We start from the raw sequence: 24,434 nt of genomic DNA, 5'->3' as shown, positions 1-24,434 counted from the left end.
GAGGATATCGGAAGATATATCAGAAATATCGCAGATATTTAGAACTCTGGTTTTAAGGGCTAAAACGGGGCGGCCCAGTAAATATGAGAAGTGTTGGGGGCGGCCTGGCAAATATGAGAAGTGTTGACCGATATATATATAAATATAAATTGATAAAGGGAAGAACTTTGAGCGCGCAGCCGCAGCACCAGAGTTTGTTCTCAACTCTCAAGCCTCAGAACTCATTCAGTGTTTTGGTTCTTGTTAACTTAAATTTTGGAGCTTGAAGGGAGCTGGCTGATGAACATGTTGCCAGACAAGAGAAGGAATAATAAAAGAAAGCGAACCAATGAGGTATGTATCAATGTATGGGCAGCAATTGAGCATTCACATTTTGTATTTTAAGTCTCAAGGATTTATCAATTTGATTACCTCAGGAATGTCAGAAACTTAGAGAAACCCAGAGGAGGATGAGCACATCTCACAAAAGGAAGCTTAAGAAGTTGAAGGAGGAGAAGGAAAACGACCTTGTGCTATCAAAAAGCGTTGAGGCGTTAGAGTGAGATCCTTTTGCCTTTTTGATTGTTGATTATTATTTTAGTCCCATCTTTGATCCAATTGTTTTCTTTGCACTAGCAGGAAATATAAGATTCCAGAGGGTGCACGGGCTCTTCTCCAGTCATCACGAAATATTGGCCAGGTTTGGATTTGTCCTTATTGATATTTATTTACTTTTTTTGTTTCATGTCTTTAGTCCCACTATTTTTTTCTTCGTGTTAGGTTGAGTCCAGAAAGGTTAAACGCAGCAAAGGTTTACTCCACTTGAAACTTACATCCCATGCTTCCAGTGAAAGTGAACCTGAGTCGGAAATAACTCAATCAACACAGGATCAATCGTTAATGGTACAAAAGAACACGTCTACTTGTTCGGACTCCTCTACAATGCTACTTTGTGGCACAAGGCCTCCTGATATTCATGACAACTCTTTACCAGAAGATGGAACTTCTAGCATGGATCATAACTGGAGTGAAAGCATAAACTTCATGGTAATTTTTCTATTCAGATTCTGTAATTTTAATAACTGGATGGATTATATCCCCGGCGATTTTCCTCATTCAAATATAGCAATTCATTTATCAGCTAATTGCATCTTATCATCACATGTGCATTTTGGATATGGTATTGAGTATATTTGTGTAACTTGAATTCCTATTCTACATGTAAACCCCTAATTTATTTCAGTAAAGTTTTCAACTCAGTGGATCTGATATGGTTTACACTATCAGTAATTTGTCAGATTATAGGATTGGACCAATTATTTTTTTTTTGTACCAAATCCGATCTAGAGTGATTTGGTCCTTATATGATCCCTCGATGCTTTATCAATATTGTTATTGACTACGTAGGTATGGGGTGCATCTCATGCAGGATAAAGTAGAAGAGAGTCCTGAGTCAAGTTACAGCTCAAAGCTTCCTGCACCAAGTATTCTGAAAGATCCAAAAAATAGGCGGCATGTATCAAGACCTCCTGAAGTGGTAAAGGCAAGGAGTGATATTCCTATTATAATGATGGAGCAAGAGATAATGGAGGCCATAAATGAAAATTCCACTGTTATTATACGCGGAGAGACTGGATGTGGTAAAACAACCCAAGTTCCACAGGTGGTTTGCTTTTATCATTTTTTTTTCCTCATTATATTTTTTTTATATGCTTGGTCATTCTAATAATCATTCCCAGATACCTTGTTTAACTCCCCTCGAAACTTATAAACTCCCCATTTCGTTTGGCATTGTGTAGTTTCTTTATGAAGTTGGCATTGGTTCAAGTGTGTCTCCTCTTGGAAGTGGTATCCTTGGTGTTACTCAACCCCGTCGCATTGCAGTCTATGCTACTGCTAGTCGTGTGGCATATGAGCTTGGTGTACGCGTGGGTGAGGAGGTTGGGTATCAAGTTAGATATGACAAAAAGATAGGCAAAAGTTGCTCCATCAACTTCATGACGGATGGAATATTGCTACGAGAACTCCAGGTTAGTTGACCAATTGATATTATTTACTACGTGTTCTGTTATGGACAGCTAAGCATACAAATTTCTCCATCTACGCTAGTATATCTATTTGGGTTTTACTTTGGAACCTGTTTGTCTGTAAGGCAGACCTATTACACTGATGGACTTTACCCTCCTTTTGCATCTGCAATATGAATCCCTAGTAAGCCTAGTGGCTCTGGACTTGTCAACTTAATATAAATTTATCAATTGTAGGGTTTAGCAGGGGGTCTCAGTTATGAACCTGGGTCCCTGAAGCGGGTTCAGGGTCCTGAGTTCAGACAAATAAAAACAAAAACTTTGGAATGGTGCTGGAATGGTTTGTGCATGGCTGTGGGCCTATGGGCTACTTAGATCTGCCAAAAAAAAAAAAAAAGATCTTGTAGCAAGTATTTTTCTGTCTGAAATAGTAACACTGTTGATATGTACTAGACGGGAAAGTCTGAAATAGTAACACACTGTTGATATGTACTAGACGGGAAACACACTGAATGTGTGTAGAAAACATGAAGCGGAGAGGTTTAAGTGAGAGATTAAAGAGAGGCAAAAAAAAAAAGTGGAAGTTCTTTTTTTTTCTTGTTCTCTTGTTTATTACTATAATGTTGTTCATTTATTAAAAACAGTTAATTTAGGTGCAAGGGTGTACTTGTTTTTTCACACCCACTTTGATTGACAATGTGGGTTCTCTGTATATATCCTGAGTATTAGTAAGTTACCCACTAATGAGAATTTTTGGAGTGTTCTTATTTAGTAAGCTGCTCCATAAATGCGAATTTCAGTAAGCATTTGACAGATGCCTCTGTAAGCCCAGTGACTATGAACTTATCCACTTAAAATCATCTCTCTGAAATTTGGACATGGTGTTAGTATTCTAGGGTTCACTATGCATGGATATATATTCCACAGGCTACTTATTTAGTAAGCCTACTCCATAACTAGGAATTTTAGTAAGCCTTTGATAGGAGACCTAGTGACCAGTGCCTATTGGATATTCTTGGGTTAAAAACAAAAACCTGGATATGGCTGCTGCAATATAGCTTTCAGCTTTTGGATTTTTCAGAAGACTATTAGGGAAAAAAAATTGCATAAAAATGGTAGTGTCTTGCTAAAATATTAACGGGCATGCTGCGCGATATACATTATTCGTAGTATGTATGCATTGATACATTTTGGAGTATGGTTGTCTGAGACTTTCTAGTGTAGTTCATAAGAACTCCTCTTTTGTGCAGGGTGATTTTTGGTTGAAGAGATACTCTGTGATAATTCTTGATGAGGTTCATGAGCGGAACTTGAGCACAGATACACTCATTGGAATGCTTTCACGTGTTATCATTTGTCGTCAGGTGAATCTTAATACTGGTGCAAATGGTTAGATCTTATATTATCTAACCCATTGTAATAATCATTTGCATGTCATGGCAGAAAGAGTACGAACGTCAGCAGGAGTTTTTGCAGCAGTACTCGCATTTAGGAATATCTATAGATCGGGAGAAACTTGTTTTTCCACTGAAGCTTGTGCTCATGAGTGCTACCATGCCAGTGGAAGACTTCATTTCTTATAGGAAGCTGTTTCCTGACCCCCCACAAGAGATAAATGTTTTGTCTAGACAATTTAAAGTAGACATTCAGTTCTCGACGACAACTAAAGCTGATTATACTAAGGAAGCATGTAAAAAGGTCTTGGAAATTCACAAGAATATGCCACAAGGAGGCATACTTGTGTTTGTCACTGGGTACTGGGAAGTGGAGGTATTGTGTGAAAAGCTACGTAGAGCTTCAAGGGAACTGACTATGAAAAAAAAAAAAGGGTGTTGTGTGATGGAAGGTTCTGTAATAAACTCTGTTGGAGAGGTAAATATGAAGGAGAACAGCAAAGCATTTCATTCAGCCAACCATCAGAATGATGTATTTAGTTACACTGATGAAGATCAGTGCGAGGTAGATGACGATGAGTTTGGTTCTTCATATGATACAGAAACAGAGAGTGAGCTGGAAATTATTGGTGACGATGCGGATTCATTGTGTCAAGATGCCCCAGAAGTCGATGGTGAGGTTGCACAGATTTTAGGAGAGAACGTGAGCATTGCATCACTGAAAGCCTCTTTTGAATCATTGGCTGGAAAATCTTCTTCAGATTCTACTTCTTGCAAAGAACCTATTTCACGAACTCTAGACTTTTGCTCTAGCCAATCCAATCATAGTCGCAGGTTGGGGAAAAAAGATGCGGTTGTAGACGATAGTGTTCCAGGCTCTCTGCGTGTTCTTCCTCTTTATTCCATGCTGCCTGCAGCAGCTCAGCATCGTGTATTTGATAAAGTAAAGGAGGGAGAACGGCTTGTTGTTGTGGCCACCAATGTTGCTGAAACCTCTGTCACTATACCTGGGATAAAGTATGTTGTCGATACTGGAAAAGTGAAATCGAAGGAATACAACTTTAAAAATGGAAGTGAAATATATAAAGTACAGTGGATTAGTAAGGCGTCGGCTGTTCAACGTGCAGGAAGAGCTGGAAGAACAGGGCCTGGTCACTGTTTCCGCCTTTATTCTTCGGCAGCATTTAATAATATCTTCGATGACAGTTCCCCATCTGAAATATCCAAAGTCCCTCTTGAAGGTCTTATCCTTCTTTTGAAGTCCATGGACATTGAGGTGAGTCCAACAATTCTTGATCTATTCTTAAACAGCAGAACATCTCTTGATGGGACTTAAGCTATTTATTACTGTTAAAAAAAATTATGACTATTTTTAAAGCTTGGTTAGATCTGTTTTCAATAATCCCTGTTATTTTGTGATTTGTTTGCTATTGATATTTTATCCATCTTCATAGTTTTGTTCACTCTTTTGTCTCATCCTTGGTAGGTTCTCAGACTGTGTTCGATACTGTTTCTTCTATTATATATCAAGTGCTCTTGTAATCTGATCCTTTTTTTTTTCTCCCTTGTGCATCCCAGTTGTCTGCTTTTCCTTTTCTTACTCGTCCAAAGGATGATGCTCTTAATGGAGGACAGCGTTGCTTGGAGATCCTCGAAGCGCTTACTGAGGATGGAGAAGTGACACCTCTAGGGAAGGCCATGGCTTATTACCCCATAAGTCCTCGCCACTCTAAGATGCTCCTAACAGCCATCAAAATGTTGAATAAGGAGAAAAGCTATAAACGACCTAATTTAGTACTAGCATATGCAGTTGCTTCAGCTGCAGCTTTGAGTTTGTCAAATATTTTTGTTAGTCAGTTTGAAGACAGTTGCACAGAAAACCATGACTTAATTGATGGAAATTCCAGTGCTCCAGTTCACAGTGAAGTTATAGACAAGCAAGAGAGAGTGATCAAAGAGAAGAAAGTGAGAGCGTCTTGTGAAAATTTTAGTAGTCATAGCAGTGATGCCCTTTCCAGAGCTTATGTTTTGCGGCTCTATGAACTTTCCAAGAGCCGATTGCATTTCTGCAAGGACAATGCTCTACACCCAGAAACCATGCATGAAATATCCGAGCTGAGAGAGCAGCTACTCAAACTTGTCTTTTATCATAGTGGTGTCTCTGGTGGTGAATTTTCATGGATCCATGGTAGTCAGGAAGATGTTGAACATGATTGGAGGGCTGATGTTATCCCTCTTTCTTTGGATGAGGAAGGCCTCTTGTGCCGGGCCATCTGTGCTGGTTGGGCAGATAGAGTTGCCAAGCGCATTAAAGGAAGTAAAAATCAGTATCAAACCTGCTTGAGTAATGAGAATGTCTTCCTCGACCGCCAGTCATCTGTTTCTAAAATTGCTCCTGAATATTTGGTGTACAGTGAGTTGATACAGAAAAAGAAACCATACATGCACGGTGTTACTTGTATCGAACCAGAATGGCTTGTTGACTGTGGTCGGGTCTTATGCAAGCTCCCAAAGGGCAGTGCACCTTACTATGACCGTGTAAGTGACAAGGTACTATACAATGTCACTCCAACCTTTGGTCCTCATTTGTGGAAGCTTCCAGAACATTGTTTGCCTATTGATGAGACTGAGTTTAAAGGTGCAGTGCAAGCTTTTGCTTTTGCTTTGTTGGACGGCAAGGTTCTGCGTTGCCTGAGACCTGTGCGTGCATTCATGGCAGAACATCCTCGTACTGTTTTAAAGCCAGTGGCAGCAAATCGAGAACGGGTTCAGAATCTCTTGTTGAAGTTGGGGGAGAAGAAGATACACAGCCGTGCTATGTTGAGAGAGGTGTGGAGTAAAAATCCCAACGAATTGTATCTGGAAATCCGGAACTGGTTTAGAAAGAATTTCCACTGTAAGTTTAAGGATATTTGGGTCGAAATGCTTCGCGAAGCCATTTACTAATGTCTGGTTTGCAGTAACCTGCATACATCCATTTATTTAATGTCTCTTCTTTTGTAGGCAACTAAATAAACACCTTGTATTTTCAATGATGTATTAGTCTGGACTTCTTTTCTATCTTTCTGCAGTGATTAATCAATACATGTCTTTTGTTATGAGGTTGTGCTTGCTGTTCATGGAAGAATTTTAATATATACTAGTTAGAAAGACCTGCGCGATGCTGCGGGTTTTTTAGTCGCAATAACAATTGGTGTAATGTGCAAAAAAACTGAATGAGAAAACAAAGAAGAATAGCAAAAAAGCTTTTATGTACATTGATCCGTAGATGTACAAAATGTCTGCTGTTTTGGTTGATTGTTTTTCATGGACCGTTAGCATTACCAAAAACATAGAGAATGGTCCTTATGGAAAAAAGTTGCACAGCTTGACAAAAAGCATAAGATTACAAAGCAGAAGTGGCTAGGTAAGGTCTTTTGTATCAGATTGAACCAATGTATTTGTGCTGGTCTGATCTGATGGTGTTGTTTCATCTTCATAGTTGTGTCTGAATTCTGAAATATACAGAGCAAATGAAGGTTATACATAAAAGATTGGCTCATTAACTAAGGGATGACTAAATAGAACGGACAGAGTAGATAAAACGCAAAAACTAAGTGGAAAAGAAACTGCAAACAATGAGTACGGTCCTGAAATTAGAATTGAAGCGAAAATTTTAAAACTTGCCTTTTTGGGTTCTTGCTCGGTTTTGCTTTGAACAATTCCTTCCTCTCTGGTGATCATCTCTTTATTTATTGTTATTTTATTTTTTTGAATGAGCAATAGAACCAATGCTAGCTGATATAGCCACTATCAATTCAAATGTCAATTAATTCCTCGTCTTCAAAACCATGCATAAAGGCCACAATTTTGTTTAAAAACCTCTCTGAACTCCTACATCTGCAACAAACCGCCTGACCCAAACTTACCTTGCCTAGCAATTTTATGGGACATAAAAACAATTACAAAAGTAAGGTTGATCTCAATCATTATATAATCCAAAAAATTTTGATCTCATAGGCTTTGGAATGGTGGTTGGAAATAATTAATATGATCAAAATTTAGCAAATTTTATTTTTACATACTCTTACCCTTCTTGACATTGTAAAGCTGAGAGTGCTTGTTTCCATCCAGGTGCTCCATTTCCTGTTGATGCAATCCAGGGGAAGAAAGGTATATGATGCTTAATAGAATCGAACTCCATCGTGCCACATGGTGATGCATGCCTTAGATATTTCCCTAGAAGAATAGACAAAGCAAATCATTTAGACCCATTTCTGATGAAATACGAAAAGTCAATGAGGTAGTATAGAGGGATCATGTCAGCCATTAATCGACTCATATAAAAAAGCAATGCTTCTAAATATCATGAGGTATGTCCAAACAAAACAAAACAAAAACTTGGACAGTAAAAATTTTGTTCAAAGATGATCGACTTAGTTTGTTTACATGGTTTTCACTTTTCAGAAACGTAACTAATCAATGTGTCTTACTACCAGATCGTGCTACTAAATGCAACTCAAAGGGAACCCATAAGTTTTTAACTATCAGGTTAAAGAGTCTTTTGACATTGCAGTTGACCACCAAACTTACCAAGTCTGATTCAGCATTGAATCTCCATAAGACTTTCTCTTAAGTGGGTAAAACTAAAAAAGCTTCAGTTTAGCGGTGAGCTCGATAATGCAACCTTCAATCTCCATGAAAGCATGTAAAAGAGAAGACGGTTAAGATGGGGGCAGAAATTCTGGAAAATTTGGCACTTGGGTCCCAAAGCAAATAACATTGCAGGTAATGAGGTTGCAGTACAACATGATGTGCAAAATATTCGCATTGGATCTTTTAGGAAAAGAATCATATAAAGGGATCCATATGAGTTTGCTTCACTGCCTTAAAATTATGAGCAGAATCCACTACACACTTTTTTTTTCATATTGACAACAATACACATCCAAACAACCTCGAAATGAAATGTCACTTTGCATATTTAATGTCTAGGTCAAACCGTAACCCAAAGAAAAAAAAACAGAACATAATGCTGAAGGTTTAAAAAAACATGAAGTACCTCTTCCATCTTGCCTTTGTCTCCGGTGAAAAACTTGTATCCACTAAAGATAAGCACACCCCATCCAGTCAAAGAGACAATTACAAACTGAATGACTTTCACCTGATGCTTTAACAATCAAATAGCCAGATTCATGCTCTTCCCATCCCCTTGTCCCTCCTCTCATCTCCTCTCTTTTGCTGTGTATCGGCGGAACCCACTTATTGTCTCCTCTCTTTTCCTCAAGAGTAAGCCTCACCTGCAAAATCAACATGCAACCACAAATAAGCACGAATCCAAGGAATCAAGCAATACTTAGATAAGAAAAGGCACAGAGCAAAAGTTTTCTGCATCAAATCCAAAGCATCACCAATAGTCGTACTTTCATGATGCAACAAATCTCCACCTTTCCCTGGCCCTGCTTTGCATAACAGAAGTCTGTCACAAAAGACAGATTTCCTTCAACTTGTTTGCTCTATGCATTTAGTAAGAAGCAAACCTCATTCGCATGCAGATCCACCAATGTTTTTAGCTCTGCTTGTCTAAGGAGCGCATAATGCCCTTTTCCAAGGAGACAACCCAATAGCAGATCGATCCATCAATTTTTGGCTGTCGTTTTTAGCATTCTGTATCCATGTAATTGGCTTCAAGATGTCATTCTTTATAATCTAAATACCAATGAATTGATCTTTTGAGCTTCAGATCTGCAGAATCCAAAACCAAAAAATGAAAACAAAAGTGGCTAACAGAAAGAAGTCAGACCAAGTACAATATGAAAGCAATCTTGTACACAAAAGAAAAAGAGATCAACTTTGTCATGAAAGCTAAAGAATTGCTGGCACCTATATAAAACATTACATACGAATAAACACAATTTAACAAACAGAAAGCATAGATGGACTTATTTTGTTGGTCTTTACCATCTTAGTCGATATAGAAGAAAGTTATTATCAAAACTCCAAAAGCAAGAGGCTGATAATATTATGAGCTCAAGTAGAGTTTATCTCAGATTATCCCATTGCTCAGTTTATTCCATACTATTACATACTAAATTCCTAAACTATAACATCCCCAACATAATAAACAAACTAATACCCAAGCTAAACCTCATAAAGCATCAGTTTAGATTTTGAATACCAAAATGCAGGTCCTATCACTCTAAATCTATAATACATCTGATTTGAACATGGAAACAAAGAACACATCTGATTAGATTTTGAATACCAAAATGCAGGTCCTATCACTTTAAATCTATAATACATCTGATTTAAATCATAATGCAGGTCATTGCAATCCCAACTGAATTGTGTATTCAGATCAACCAAATTCAAAAGGACATTAGCTCAGACAACTAAACCATTAAATTGCATCGTCCTTGAAGATCTAAACATAATCCCATACATTTCTTTATAGGTCCATTGATTATTTGTTTTCAAATTTTTTTTGTAGTGATCAGTAATTATAAATAACATTTGCCTAGCATATACCTGTAACAATAATGAGGCTTTATTGCTGGAGATATTGGTTTAACAGGTTGCTATATCTCTGTATTTGCAAAAAAAAAAAACTTTGTTAGCTCCTAGTGCTAGCCTTTTTCATAGTTGATGACTTAAATGATGGGTAAACATTCCATAAACTTGAGATAGGTTAACACTGTAATTTAGGGATGCATGCACATTGAGAAGTCCTGTAGGTAGAAAATTGAAAAATTCTTACCAAGATCTGCTTGATGCTGGGATTGGGTCAAGTGGACCTGCATTATATTTCAACAAAAAGTTATCAGCAATAGCACTTTCATTTCAACAAAGAATCATGCAATAATAAACATCAACTAAAAAAAAGTTACTGAAAAAAAAAAACAGAAATAAAAAATCTGCAAAACCGAGACTTTGATCAAGTAGAGAATGGACTGACTGATCACTGAAATCACTTTAATTTAATAGTTTAAGCTTTGACCTTAAATTCCAGCCACCATTGGACCTGTTTTTCCAGAAGGAGAGGTTCCCGAATATTGATCCCTACTTTCTTTCTTTCTTTGTTCCCAAGCAAATAATCCTGAGAAGATTGAACCTCGAACAATCCCACTTTTTCTTTTCAGCAAATTAAGAACATCAGAGGGAATCAACACAAACATTATTGACGAAGAAAAAATTACCAACCAAATAGTAGACAACTGCAAGACAACCATAATAAACAGAAATCAGATAAATTGAAACTCTTCTGAATCAATGAAGACAAAAGGAAATCTGAATTCACCCCCAAAACTAATAATCTTTGCTGCCTGATACCTCGTCAGCAAACAACAACCAAAATCTCTGCGCCAAAACAGCTCAAATCGCCAGTCATGCAAACTCCTCGCCCTCTATCTATCTCTCTCTTTTTCTGTCTCTCTGGATTAAACCGATACTCTACCTCTCTCTTTTAGGCTACCGATCGAACCCTCTCTCTTCATGGCAACAGAACAACACGGCAGATGGCCAGAAAGAGACAGCACAACACTCCGTGGCAATCGAGATTTACTCGAGACAGGCAGAGGGTTTAAAGGTACAATGGTGTACGATCAGAATATGTAATTTGAGTGGTGTCTGCAGCATTTTCTGATGTGATGTCTCTCCCCCAAGAGGTCGTTCGGTGGAGAGGAGAAGAAGACACGCGGAAGACGAAAACACGGTGCCACATAAATCGTACAGGTGGGCTCTGCAATTCCTTAAACACACAAAAGGGCAAAACCGTCAGCACACTATTCATAAGGGGAGTTACTGTTGCATCTTTAGAAGAGAGAACTAGGTAGTTGACCCACGCGATGCTGCGGGGTTGTTTGCTAAAAAAACGTTAACTGCGAATGTTATCAAATTTATACATATTACAAATAACATATTCTTAATATTGCTGTCCAAGGCCTTATTTAAAGAAAATTGTTAAAATCAGTATTGCGCCAATCAGATATATCAAAAATGAAATGTATGTAACAACAAAGTATATGATCTTTAATAGAGCAGTATAACTCATAAAGGCTGAATCCCTAAGGCTCAATGGTAACAATTGAAGGAAGCCAAGAGGTTCACCTTCATCTTCTAGGGTGGAAACTTCCTGCTGTCTCTGCTACAGCCCTTTCAACTGCATTGGACTGAAAAGTCATTCCAATCTGAAGCCAGTAGTGCAGTCTCGTAAATTGAATGCTGAGGAGCCACAGATGATGCAGCTTGTCCTTTAGCAATGCGCAACTTCAAAAAAGAATCAAGCAGGAAAATTGGGTCAAATATCAAGTAGGCAAATTGGGTCAAATACAAAAATTATGATATTTTTAAGATACAATAATGGCGAACAGGTTCTGTCCATACTATAGAAGCATAGGTCGGCTTCTGGGTCTCTCCAATAGCTTCCTCAACAAATGAAGGCAGGTGTACTTGTACAAATTCACTGCACTACTTTGAAATGAACCGTTAAGAAAGCTCTGCAGGATATTCTCAGATTCGACAACCTGCTGCAAAAGCATAGTTTCTAGAATCAGTTTCTCCACTCATAGCATGAATTCCATAAAATGATCAGTAAATGAAAAGCTCATCTACTCATCAGATATCAAGTTGCTAAGAACGCCGGGCGGCAGCGGCCGCACCCCGGGGGGGGGGGGGGGGGTGGGGTGTGGCATCGTCGTTTTAAGCAAAAAATAGCTTAAAAGAAACCAAACAAAAAAGGCACTGAGGGCTTTTTCTTATGAGAGCATAATCAAGTATGAACATGATTTCATGTCAAGTTGTTATAACTGCATAATTACTGAATACAAAGTAGAGACATTGACCAGAAGTTTCCATTGCTGATTATCTCATTGTGACTCTGTAAGCATTATCTAAAAAGAATCCCTTTGCAAAGAATTATAGCTTTATCTGTATTTCCAAAACAGTATGAACTAAAAACCAGAAAAGGCAAAGAAACTGAATGAATGATGAGTCCTCTTAGTCAAGTCAGTAGTGAAATCTACAGACAGTCTAATACGATATGAGCTTGTCGTAGCATTTGCCTCTAGCAAGAAGAAACTGATAGGGTACCCCACAGTGGCAGCTGATATGCATCACAAATTCACAATGCACTCGCCAACCTTCTCCACACTAACAGATTCAAATTTACATGGTTTAGGGTTCAAATATTATAGGGTTTTCCATGAGATCGATCACAAAGAGCATATCATTTATGGCTCTCGGAAAGTCATTGTTATCAATATAAGAATCTGAAGCCCTAATGATATATGCATAACATGTAAAAAGCACATGTATGCATAATATGTAAAAGGGTATGCAGAAACACAGTTTTCACTTAAAACTGAGAGATATTAAGATACTAATATGATAAAATGGCAGTGAAATCCTTGCCAACCCAATTTTTCCTAAAGCCTTCTGTACATCGTAGGACTTGCATATTCATATGTTAACCATCCTATTTGGAATAAAAGAGTTTTTAACTGAGACTCGTACTCTTTGTTTTGTTTAACAACTCCTTTCAATCTGTAATAACACATCTAAGTGCTTTAAGAATGCATATGTATATAGCATTATAGAAGCAAGAAATCATCTCAGAATATTATTTAAAGGGATTTAAAAAAATGTAGGATAATATAAGGGTTGGTTAAGATCGATCATTCTATCAAATTGACTGCTGACCATAAAATCTCTATTTGTCCTTAGCTTAACATGCGCATTGCGTGATCATTCCAGTCTCTAGCTACGTGTCTCTTCCTTCTTACTCCATGGGCTGCAAATATATTTGGCTATAGTTTATGCACAAATTTTATACAGCTCACTTATCTTGGGAACGTTTAATTATGCAGGCATTTCATAGATATATCCAGCTTCTTAAGTAACAAAGAATGTACATACTTATCATAATTTTTAGTCCATGACACAACAATAACATTTCTTGTTAATACGAAGATGATCATCACCTGTTGATTAACTGCAGCTAGAATTCCAGCATCTACGAGCCAAATTTCACAATGTATCTTCTGCATTAGCGGCTCAATTCCGGATAACACGACGCTGGGTCCTGCATTCCCTTAGTCTGCAAGAAGAAATTGAGTCAATATCATATGTAAATTACAGAAACATAAATCAGTCATCAAGATTAATGTTGAAAAGCTTACCTGCACCACCTTCAATTCATCGGCACTCAGATCCCGCGGCTAGCTTTGTCAATTTGCTCCACACATCTGCCATAAGAAAAGAAATTATCAAGTGAAATTAACTGAACTCTCAACCACCATGTAAAGCAAATTAAGCACCAATAAGAAACTCTATCCATGTAACATACCTTCTCACACCATCAAGCAAGTCCTGGTCAAATTATTATGGCCTGAGAGGGAAGTGACGCGGTATCATTTCAAAGGGGGGGGCCTTGGTTCGCAGTCTCTCCATTCTGCTCACTGTCATTTTTCTTCCCCATAGTTTCCATATTCAGAAAACTTCGTGCAAAGTAGAAAATCACCCTGCCAATATGATAATAATAATAGATACATAAATTAATAAGCTTCAAGACAGAAAACACCGTAAACACTTTTCAGTACGTATACAAAAGAATAGGAATTTGTGCAACTATAAAGAACTAAACTCTGACAAATGTTCAAGTTAATGTAAGCAAGGCAGCCAAACATCAGACCAGAAGAAAAACCAGCTCCATTCTTCTTCCTCTGTCATCCTTCCTTACAAATTTTAGGCCAGCTTCTTCAAGAATTCCAATGACATATGGGTTTATCTACATTAGAGTATCAGACCATGTCAACTACATAAAATATGACTATGCAACATCATGTTTCCACTGGAACTGAACTTACATCTAACCTCATATCTATGCTGAAACTACTCAACTTGAGAAAATGAAAAATTCAAGAATTTAACAACACAACTGATGCAAGGTTAATTTTGATACACAGGGACAAATAGCACAGTATTCAACTTCATTCAACCACTCAACAATACAAAACAAAAGAACCAGCTGCATACTTTAATTTGAACACATACACAACCAAACTGACGAATTACACAAAACCAGATTCATAGCAAACCAAAAAGAATCATCTTCTCCTTCGCCCAATAACCGGTCTCCTGTAACCAAATCAATTCTCATGCTAAATTCAAAGTGGGAAATTAATCGGTACCCAACAAAATTCTAGATAGCAAAAACACTTATCGAAGGCGCCGAGCCTCCGACGAATCTATTCATGCATAAAAAAAAAAAAAATTCCCAGAACGAACATGCATTAAAAAAATTGAACAATCTAGAATCAAAGAAAAAAAATCCACCCACTTAATGACCTTGCTGGTGACGAATTCAAGTTTTTATTTAGGGTTTGCGATGAAGCTCAGAAGGGATTTCATTGCGCCGATCAATATGAAGAAGCTCTGAGACGACTGACGAAAAGAAGAGCGGGGAGAGAGCGGAAAACAAAACAGAACTCTGTGGCTGATCGATAGGATTTTATACCTCGGTGAATGGTAGTGTCGTAAAAAATTTTGATTTTTCATACATGCAAATTTGAAAGGGGTATTCCACGGCTGATAGTTGTGAATGAAAATCGGAAAGAAATTGAATTTCAAGCTGAAGGGGAAACGAAGATGCAGAGATGATCAGAACCATAACCAATTCTTGGCTTAGGCGCGGAACCAGAACCCATTTCCCTTCTCTCTCTTTCTGCGGAAGCAAAGAAGAAGACCCTCACTCTCTCTCTCTACCTCTGTCACTCTCTGTACTCAAGCAATGCTAATCGATGGAAGGAGAAGCAAACACGTAACAGCACAGGTGGACTCCTCTACATGCAATTCTGTAAAACATAGAAGGGCAAAACAATCTTTTCATGAACGGCTCGGCTTGAGCCGGTACTGTTACTAAGATGGCATTGTTCCTAAGCTACAGTACCGCAACCTTGTTTTAGTATTGCACTAGAAAAAGTTGCCCGCGCTCTGCTGCGGGTTTGTATTCTTCCTAAATTCTATGCGTGATAAAGTAGCGAAGATAATTCACGAAATCAGTTTATTTTCATGCTGGAAATCAGTTTATTTTCATGCTGGATATGGAATGTAACTGAAGTTGTTATTATTTTGCAGATCGCAAAAACTGGTGTTCTAACCAGACTTGTGTATTTACAAATTTCAAAATGGTCGAAAATTATAAATTTGGTACTAAATTTGGCTATCTTGCATTATAAGATATATTCATGTAATGACTCTAGTACATTAAAACAAAAAACACATTTCACTTTATAATGCCATATTTCTATATTCTATAAGCATAGATCATCATCCAATTGACTTAATGTGATAAATCAATATTTATCTGCTAAAGAGTTTCTGAATATAAAATGTCCAAAGTTTCTAAGAATACAAACCCAATAGTGGTATGAAGCTGGTTGTGAAGGAGCCATCAGAGAATCGTAAAAGTAGGCAACTCTTTCCAACACCTGAATTTAGGTAATAGTGTTAGTCATTCAGAAACCAAAAGCTTCATCGATGAGAATAAGCGTAAAAAAAAAAATTGGAAGTACTTAATTCCTGATACTTCACAATTACACCAAAACCAAACTTCATATCATTCTCATCCATTTCAGATAATTTTCATAATGAAGCCTCTCACAGCATTAAACCTCCTTTGATGCCAAAACCATGACCTCTGACGCTCACACTTGATCTACCTAAATATATGCCTTTTCCTGAAACACAAATACTAAATGCTCATAGTATAGCATACCCTGGCCAACTCGCTTGTTTGTTTCAATAGGCATATCTCAGGATACAGGGAGAGTCAAGCATTACTCATTGCAAGCTTCATAATGGGGCAAAACCCAGATAAAAAAGTCTATGCACAATTGTATTTAAGCTACAGTTTGGACTCATATACTTAACAACCATACCCAGAATCTTCAGAAATTCATATCAGAAATAGGAAATAGTTAATGTTAATATTATTTCTTTGCAATTTTTCTTCCTAGGTGTTCTCTCTTTTTTTTTTTTTTTGGGTCCTTGACCCAAAGCATCAAAATAGACTAAAATGATCCCACTTACCCCAGCAAGAGATTTTTGTTCCCACTAACCCAATGTAAAAGAAAAAGACACTTTTAGGCTCAACTTAATTATCAAATTACGTCAATGCCATTGACAATCTCTTTTCACCCTCTCTCCATTTCGACTTTGACCGAGGGAAACTCTCTCTCACTCTCTCCCCTCGGTGCAGATCGCCGGTGCCGGAATCTGTCCTAGTCGCTGCCTCTGTTTTTGCTCTCTGTTTCTCTCTCTCTCCGTGCAGATCGCCGGCACCAGACTCTTTCTCCTCGTCACAGCCTCGTTTTTGGTCGCTGTGATTTTCTTTCCGTGCAGATCGTCGGCGCCGGACTCTCTCCTCGTCGCCGCCTCATTTTTGATCGCTGCAATTTTCTCTCGGCGCAGATAGTCGGTGCCAGATTCCCTGCCACGTGCTCTCTCTCCTCCCTCGGCTCCGTCGTCGTGGGCGGCTTTATCGTCGTGGGTGGCTTCATCGTCGTGTCCTCTCGCTTCTGTAGGCTCGGTTTCGTAATTTCCGGTTGGATTTTGGCTCAGCGCCACTCGCCTGAAGACGACGTTCGGTGGTCTGCAACCAGGAAGAAGGGAGAAGGGGGACGTGGGTGCCCATATCATTTTCTGGGTGCCCAATCAAAATTTTGTTTTGTTTTTTTTTTTTGTAAATTATGGTCAGAATGAAAGAAAAAGAGAAAAGAAAAAACGTTTTATTATCTTGTAATATAGGGCTATTGGGGGCCAATAGACTTCTATTGAGGGGCAATAGACATTTTGAATTGACGTAATCTCCTCGTTTTTTTCTTTAATCAAAGTTTTATTTGTCTAAATTGAGGGACATTAGTTCTTATTCTGGCAATTGAAAGTCTTATTGAGGGGCAATAGACGGCTATTGGGGGGCAATACATGGCTGATAGACATCTATTGGGGGGCAATAGACGTCTGTTGGGGGGCAATAGACTATTGGAGGCAATAGACATCTATTGGGGGCTAATATACATCTATTGGGGCAATAGACCTCTATTGCCCCTCCCTTGGGGAGCAATAGACGTTTATTGGGGTAATAAACATGTCCGGCGGCCGGTGACCGGATTCCGGCGAAAATTGGCCGGAATCCGGCGGCCGGTGACCGGATTCCGGCGGCCGGCGGCCGGTGACGGGCTCCGGCGAAAGTCTCCTATGGCTTCTCTCTCTTCCATTTTTTTTCTCTCTCTAAGTAACAAAGGGGTGAGGGGTAAAATGGTATTAAAAAAAAATTAAAAACAAAAAAAAAATCTTAATGGGGTATTAGGGAAGAGTCCCTTAGATTGTATTGGGTAAGAGGTAATTAAAAAAACTTAATGGGGTAAGTGGGAAAAAAATCCCTAAAAATGGGGTAAATGGACAAAATCCCTTTTTTTTTTATCCACCAAAATAGACAGATATGTGAAGTGCTACATAAATATACCAATCTTTCTTATCATATGGAGCTAGTTACTATATATGAACATTGAGGAAAGTCACTGCTCATGAGTGATACAATTTGAATATTGATTATGAATGTGTGCAAATTTATATAACAGATCAATGAGGAGCCTGACAGAACCATTTGTACCTGGCTGAAGCAGCTGACAACTTTGATTTGATAGATTCGGGATACTGAGCATCTCTGATGGGCTTAGTCTCTGAGGTCGATTATGTGTTGGCCGGCCAAAGAGAACTCTGCATTGACCAAAGAAATGGTAAGACATAGAAAGACAACGAAAAATATGTGTAGACAATAAGGAAAATGGAATAACCAAGTTTTGGGCATGATTCATTTATATATGGGACTATGGGAGAATACATTTTCTGGACTTAAGATTTCAGTGCAAACTGTATTCTGAGTGAATCAATACAATGCAGTGGCTGGGAGTATTAATTTCCATTCATGAGCTTCATGGAATATTTCCTCCAGTTCTAGAGTGCATATCAAAAAAATAACTAATAATTTCATGCCTGTCCACATTAGGAAAATGCTTCTGGTCCTATTTATGGAGGTGAATTTCTTATTGACGGCAAATGTCTGAAAACTTGCCACCATTTACCATCTAAGGTACAGCTTGAGGCAATTATTGGTGTCAATTGCATTTTCACCTAATATCATTGACCCCCATCTTTTTACACCTAGATCTTTTTTTTTTTTATAAGTTTCTACACCTCTAGATTGTCTAATTGCTATTTTGTTTTTTCGTGAACCGTGTTGATCAGGTTCTTGTCTCAGTCAAAATAACTTCAAGTTTGATGTTCAAAGTTCAAATACATCACTTATTGCTTTCATATCTGCATAAGTTAAATTCAGTATTGCGCTTCTATTTTATATGTGCACTTTGAATGGCATAATCTGCATAACACTGTCGTTTAGGTTTACATTGCTGCACTTTCAGGCAAGATTATCTTTACTCATTTTTCTTACAGGCAAGATTATCTCAAATGTATTGAATAGAACATATACTTTACACCTAACTGTATCACATGAACACATATATAATCACAATGCAAAACTGAGTAAATCAAAGCTATAAAATTTAGACATCACATCACAACTTAGAACTTTATTTGCTTGCAGAAATGTAATGCATATGTAAATAGCCCTAATCAATTTAGCAATGTGTGTGTCTTAGTCTGCAAGATAAGACTTCCAGAGTTTCAATTGCAACATTTTCTACCCTCAGCCCTTTCTTGGTGTTGATGACAGTTATAAATCAGGAAAGGAGTGCTTATTCAATAACAGTATATTACTAAAATGAATAGTGACATTCAACTATCATGCAGGTTTAGCAATTTCTCTGGACAGTTGATAGAGAAGGATAAGATTTGTGTAGATGAGTTTTACCTGTGGTATTGGCTTGCATGGAGTGGAAAGCGTTCCTCTTCAAGTAAAATTTTTATTCATGTCTCTACAAAAGGTAGATACTGTGTTTAAATAAAAAGATTAATGAAACGGAACATAAAAGCCATGTTCTTTCTGCTAGAGATTATTAGAGATAGAAGGCTTGAGAAGGGCATCACTAAATTACAAATGCACTTGAAAAAGGATGGGCATCAGTAAATTTGTTTGTTATTGTTTGTTTTAGCAAATAATGTGATTAACTCTGTGAGGGTACCAAATAACAAATTGACTTGATTGAAGAAATCCAAAGCTGAACTTGAAAGGTCAACCACACTTTAGATTTACGCCAGATATAGGTTAAAGAAGTAATTGAACTTTTTGTCTTAGTTTGCTTTATTGTTTATGAGAACCTTCTATAGTTTTCCTACTCACCTCTGACCTCTTCCACTACTTATTGACCACTAAACGTTTCTAAGACTGTTTGAAATATATCTAGCCATTAAAAATGCACCATGAAAGCGACACTTCTGCAACCATCTAAGAGAAACATCAAACGCTATAATCCCTAATCTTTAGTGGCACCTTCTTTGGTAAGACATAAAAACTTCAGTTTCAACTTCTCAATGCTTCGCCCCCAATTTGAGTATAATTTCTATAAACAAACAATAGTTGTTTATTCGATTATTATATAATGAAACATTGCTGTAGATAACTGATGATTAAAACTACAGTAGTATAAGAAGCTGTAACAATATTCAGACTGATATGTTAATCTATCAGTAATATAAGAAGCTGAGCATTTTGTTTTTGCTGATTAGATTGAAGTATTATCTATTACCCTCATATTTTTTTCTAAAGTCTATTAATGATTAACAAACAAATCTAGAATCACAAAACATGAAGAATGTAATAAGAAACTGAAGATAGATTGCACAAAATTATAAATAGAAAACAAACAAAAGAAAAGGCTGTCTTTCAAAATCACTGAATATCAAAAAAGAAATTCATTTAAACTTAGAAGGAAAAGCATAAATTAAACAAAAGAAAAATTTAAATACCTGAGCAAGCTCAAAGATATTCTAAGCTAAAGCACTTGTCTTCTACTTCACCCAATGATCAATCTGCTGTAAATTCCACTAAAATTAAAGAATAGCGACAGAATTAAAAAGAATTAAGAACAATAGTTTTTTTTTTTCAGAGATCAAACCTGTTCTACTTGCTTTTAGCGTGGACTTTTTCTTTTTTCAGATTATGAACAGAATCTGAATTTGGGACCTATTCAAAAGGGAAACCACAAATTAATAAAGTAGATGATAAAAGTTGTTTCAGTAAAAGATCAAAGCTTGTTGTATTGTGCTGATTACATCAAGTTAAAATCTTACCAAGTTTTGATCAGTGCTGATGTTGATGGGTAATCCTAATGTCGGCGAAGAGAAAAGGGTGATGTTGATGGAGGCTTCCGGAAACGGAAAAGTAGTGGAGATGTTGCTTATCCAGCTTCCTGACCAGCAAAACAAAACTGAATAATCCAGCACTTTCTGCAAATCAGTTCAATTAAACACCATAAACCAAAATTATTCAGAGAAATCAAATACTCAGAAACCCTCTCACTCTTTTTCAAACTATAACGAACATCGAAATGACAAAAGATGCTGATCAGAAAACAATAAACAAACCCAAATTCACAGATCAAAAGTGAACAATAAAAAACAAACACACTACAAAAACTTTACTTTTCCTTGTTTGAAACACACTACAATCAAACCCAGAAACAATTTCAATCAGAAAATTTAAGATTAAAAAAATACTTTCCACTTGTTTTCTCTCAAGCAAGCAAAAGTTTCTGGTCTCTCTCTTCTGCTTCTTTTCCTTCTTCCCCCGTCCTCTTCTCCCTCTCTTTTTCTGTGTGCTCGACGAACAACAAAATCCCAAAAGAAAAAAAAAAATTCATCAGGTCTAATATGAAATAGAAACCCAAACTCTATCAAAAGAAACTCAAACTCTATCAAGCTTTGATCGATAACCAAACCTGATAATCTGGAAGACTGAACGTTATCAAGAAGAACCCTGTCACGCCCCGAATTTTGAATAATAAATTCAAATCCGAAACATGAATAATTACAATTACAAAATCCAAATCTCGAAACTTCGAGTTCATTATTACAATTCACTCTCACAAGCAATATTGTAAAGCTCAAATGAGCATAACACACCTCACAACGTACAATTGCTGTAAAACTCTAACAATTGCTCTAACCGCACGATCACCGTCCTGGTTCTCCTGTCCTGTAGGATTACCCGCTACACAATTTGAATAGTGTACCGGGAGTTGCAACAACACAAAACCCGGTAAGCTTTTTACAGCCAGTATGAGTAAACAAGAAGAACTGTTGATTTAATAAAATACATTTCCTTTAACTCAAGTATAGAAATGTAGAAACATCACAATTACAATGATCACCACAAAACCACTTCACTTTCTCACTCTCATATATATATAAATATATATATATATAAATATTATACACTTATGAGTCACTCCCCGTTACCCTCATAAGGTCACTCAACATTTGGCAGACAGACTAGAGCTCTAACTGATCGTTTCCACCTACCCAGCGCGAGGGCGTGGTTCACGATTTAATGCTATTAGTTTCCACCTACCCGGTACAAGGGCGTGGTTCACTAATAGATGCCATGGTCACCCCCGTGACCTATTGATCTCCACAGATCAATATATCTCAACAAATCAACAATTTATTGTTTCTCAACAATAAATTTAATACCTCTCACAATATTGTTGCTTTTCAACAATAAACTCAACACAACCATAACAGTACATAATATCTCACAATTTCAACAATACATATTATTTCACATAAATAATATATATATAGATAGACATTCACACAGGAATGCCCATTAATACCAACTATAGTTCACACAATGACGACAAAAAATAAATTAATTAAAAGTACTCGGTTCGTAATATGAACCACGTGAGGTTTACTCACCTCGATAATCCCGCTGCGTCTTCAATTCCGCTCAAAATACGATCCACAATCATCCACTAACTCAAACCGTCAATCACCTAGTCAGATACGATCTTAACTTAGCAATCATTCATAAACCACACATATACGGAAATCCAACGGTCGGATTCTAATTTAATGATGATCCAACGGCCAGATCGAATTTATATGATGATCCAACGGTCGGATCCTCACGGATCGCCCTTAGGATCATCCTCCAAAATTATCACGAAGATCCAACGGTCAGATCTTCTTGAATCACTCTAACAAACATCTCCTCAAAATTATACGAAAATCCGACGGTTAGATTCTCACGAATCGCCTTCCGAATCACTATTTCACAATTATACGAAGATCCAACGGTCGGATCTTCGCCCATGACCACACAAAGCCACTGGGACAGTCATAAGATCAACATAACAAAACTACAAGTCCATCGGACGGTCCGATCTTCACAGATCACAAATCGAACGATCGAAATCGATCGAAATCGTAAAATTCATAACTTAATCATACGATATCCAAAAATTGCGTATAATATTTCGAAATGATCGTATTGAAATATAGAATCTGAAAATGTACAGAAACCATATTTTTGATCCCCGGAGGTGGCCGGAAAGGGCCGCCGGAGTTAGTGGCAGAGCCGCCGCCAACCACCACCAATGGTGTCGGGGCCGGGCTGCTCTTCTTCCTCTCATCATGCTTAACAACTTTCATAACTAGCACGAAGTCTGAAAATGACCGGAAGGGGTCGAAAATTACCTTGAACAGTATGAAGGTGGCCGGAATTTTCCAGAAACCGGCGAGAAACTGCAGAAAACGGCGAGCTCCAATTCGACGTAAAAACGTCAATTTAAGGCTTCGATTCCTTCTGAAGAGTTGTTAAGAAACTCAAGAAGAACTCACTGGTTCAAGAATCACAGAAAAATATGGTCTGTAGCTCGAGATATATCGATCGAAAGCTTCTGTGGTCGGAAAAATTCCAAAATTTTGCAGAATCCGGCAAGGCTCGATTTTGACGTCAAAGCTTCAATTTCAGGCCTCGATGCCTTCTAGAGAGTTGTTAATAACATCAAGGGGAACCCACTGGAAAAAGAATCAATCAAAACGATGCACTACAGCTCGAGATATACCGATCGAAAGATTTTCGTTTCGGATTGAAAACTTACCGAGCTCCGACGAACGTGAAACCGGTCACTCTAGGTGCAATCCTCCTAGTATGATGATCAGCAGGTTGAGGGGAGTTCATGGAGCCAAGGATCGGAAGTTTTGGTGGCCGGAGCTAGGAGAAAACCGGCGTTGACCAAAATCGAGCTTAAATCGGACCGGGCTTGCCGCCGCCGCTACAGGCCGCGCCGCCGTGAAAGGCTACCACAGACAGGTGCGCAAGGACCATACGAAGCCAATGGAAGAAGTTTGGTGAGGATCGGTGGCCGGAGGAGGAAGAAATCGTCGATCGAAGTTTTGGAGGCGATTTCAGGCGGGGAACTAAAATCGCAGCCGATTTTCCAATTTTGGAAAAATCTGTTTTTATTTTTGGAAATTTCCAAAATGGAAGCTTTATACTAAATTGGAAACTTTTTCAAAAAATCATAACTAATTCATACGAACTCCGATTTTTGCGTTCCATATATGCACGCGATCGTGTCGACGAGCTCTACAACTTTCATGAAGGAAGTTTTCCCAAATTCCATACGTATAAAAAGTCGATTTTCGCGTGCCCCTAAATAACGTACGTTTTCGAAAATTAATCGTTCGAACTAATTCCACAACTTCTCAGAGCCTCGTACTCGCTCCCACTATTGTGAAATCATTTCTAAAAATCCACGGAAATTAATTTGGATTTTTTTCGGGGTATTACAAACCCAAACTCTATCCAGCTTTGATCGATAAGTAAACCCGATAATCTGGCTCAGCAAATATTACTGTAGATAGAAGCCTCTCTTCGTGTAGATAGAGACTTCCAGATTTACAGAGGGAAGATCGAATCCAAATCGTAGATGCCAACAAACAGTACCATCTCCTTCGCTATCTCTCTCTCTTTCTCCACCTCTCTGTGCAGCGAAGACACGATAGGACTGAGCAGCAGACCAGGTGTCGA

General features: G+C 37.9%; 1 protein-coding gene and 1 long non-coding RNA gene across 11 annotated transcripts; one reads left to right on the top strand and one right to left on the bottom strand.

Annotated features, from left to right (window-relative positions):
* Positions 1-177: 177 nt before the first annotated feature.
* LOC133746191 (ATP-dependent RNA helicase DEAH13-like) lies at positions 178-6,460 on the top strand. 2 transcript variants are annotated; one of them, XM_062174355.1, is made up of 9 exons: positions 178-333; positions 417-538; positions 619-679; positions 760-1,026; positions 1,409-1,642; positions 1,779-2,009; positions 3,257-3,370; positions 3,450-4,676; positions 4,979-6,460. In XM_062174355.1, exons 1-9 carry the CDS (start codon positions 280-282, stop codon positions 6,344-6,346), a joined length of 3,678 nt encoding a protein of 1,225 aa, XP_062030339.1. In that variant the 5' UTR covers positions 178-279; the 3' UTR covers positions 6,347-6,460. The 2 variants fall into 2 exon arrangements, with proteins under 2 accessions (XP_062030339.1, XP_062030340.1); XM_062174356.1 differs by lacking the exons at positions 178-333; positions 417-538; positions 619-679 and having other exon boundaries at positions 888-1,026; positions 1,387-1,642.
* Positions 6,461-6,632: 172 nt separating this feature from the next.
* On the bottom strand, positions 6,633-21,372 carry LOC133746192 (uncharacterized). Of its 9 annotated transcripts, XR_009864018.1 has the most exons (20): positions 21,334-21,372; positions 21,113-21,206; positions 20,687-20,842; positions 20,363-20,579; positions 19,308-19,371; positions 18,048-18,154; positions 15,793-15,864; positions 13,722-13,896; positions 13,555-13,620; positions 13,357-13,472; positions 11,762-11,904; positions 11,486-11,644; positions 10,709-11,126; positions 10,377-10,593; positions 10,137-10,173; positions 9,908-9,965; positions 8,803-9,124; positions 8,442-8,679; positions 7,471-7,618; positions 6,633-7,313 (listed from the first exon to the last, which is right to left on the bottom strand). It is a non-coding gene; the product is annotated as an uncharacterized LOC133746192 (long non-coding RNA). The 9 variants fall into 9 exon arrangements; XR_009864019.1 differs by lacking the exons at positions 15,793-15,864; positions 18,048-18,154; positions 19,308-19,371; ... (2 more) ...; positions 21,113-21,206; positions 21,334-21,372 and adding exons at positions 14,067-14,162; positions 14,715-15,205; XR_009864020.1 differs by lacking the exons at positions 15,793-15,864; positions 18,048-18,154; positions 19,308-19,371; ... (2 more) ...; positions 21,113-21,206; positions 21,334-21,372 and adding exons at positions 14,067-14,162; positions 14,723-15,205.
* Positions 21,373-24,434: the final 3,062 nt, after the last annotated feature.

Source organism: Rosa rugosa, chromosome 4, assembly GCF_958449725.1.
Source record: "Rosa rugosa chromosome 4, drRosRugo1.1, whole genome shotgun sequence".
Classification (NCBI taxonomy): domain Eukaryota; kingdom Viridiplantae; phylum Streptophyta; class Magnoliopsida; order Rosales; family Rosaceae; genus Rosa; species Rosa rugosa.
This window is presented reverse-complemented; position numbering and strand designations above follow the sequence as displayed.

What these genes read in the sequence shown, in the direction of transcription:
- LOC133746191 (XM_062174355.1), top strand. Translation starts at nt 280, where the DNA reads ATGAACATGTTGCCAGACAAGAGAAGGAATAATAAAAGAAAGCGAACC. An exon ending in AAAAGCGTTGAGGCGTTAGA is followed by an intron (nt 539 to 618) that starts GTGAGATCCTTT and finishes TTGCACTAGCAG; the next exon opens with GAAATATAAGATTCCAGAGG. An exon ending in CATCACGAAATATTGGCCAG is followed by an intron (nt 680 to 759) that starts GTTTGGATTTGT and finishes TCTTCGTGTTAG; the next exon opens with GTTGAGTCCAGAAAGGTTAA.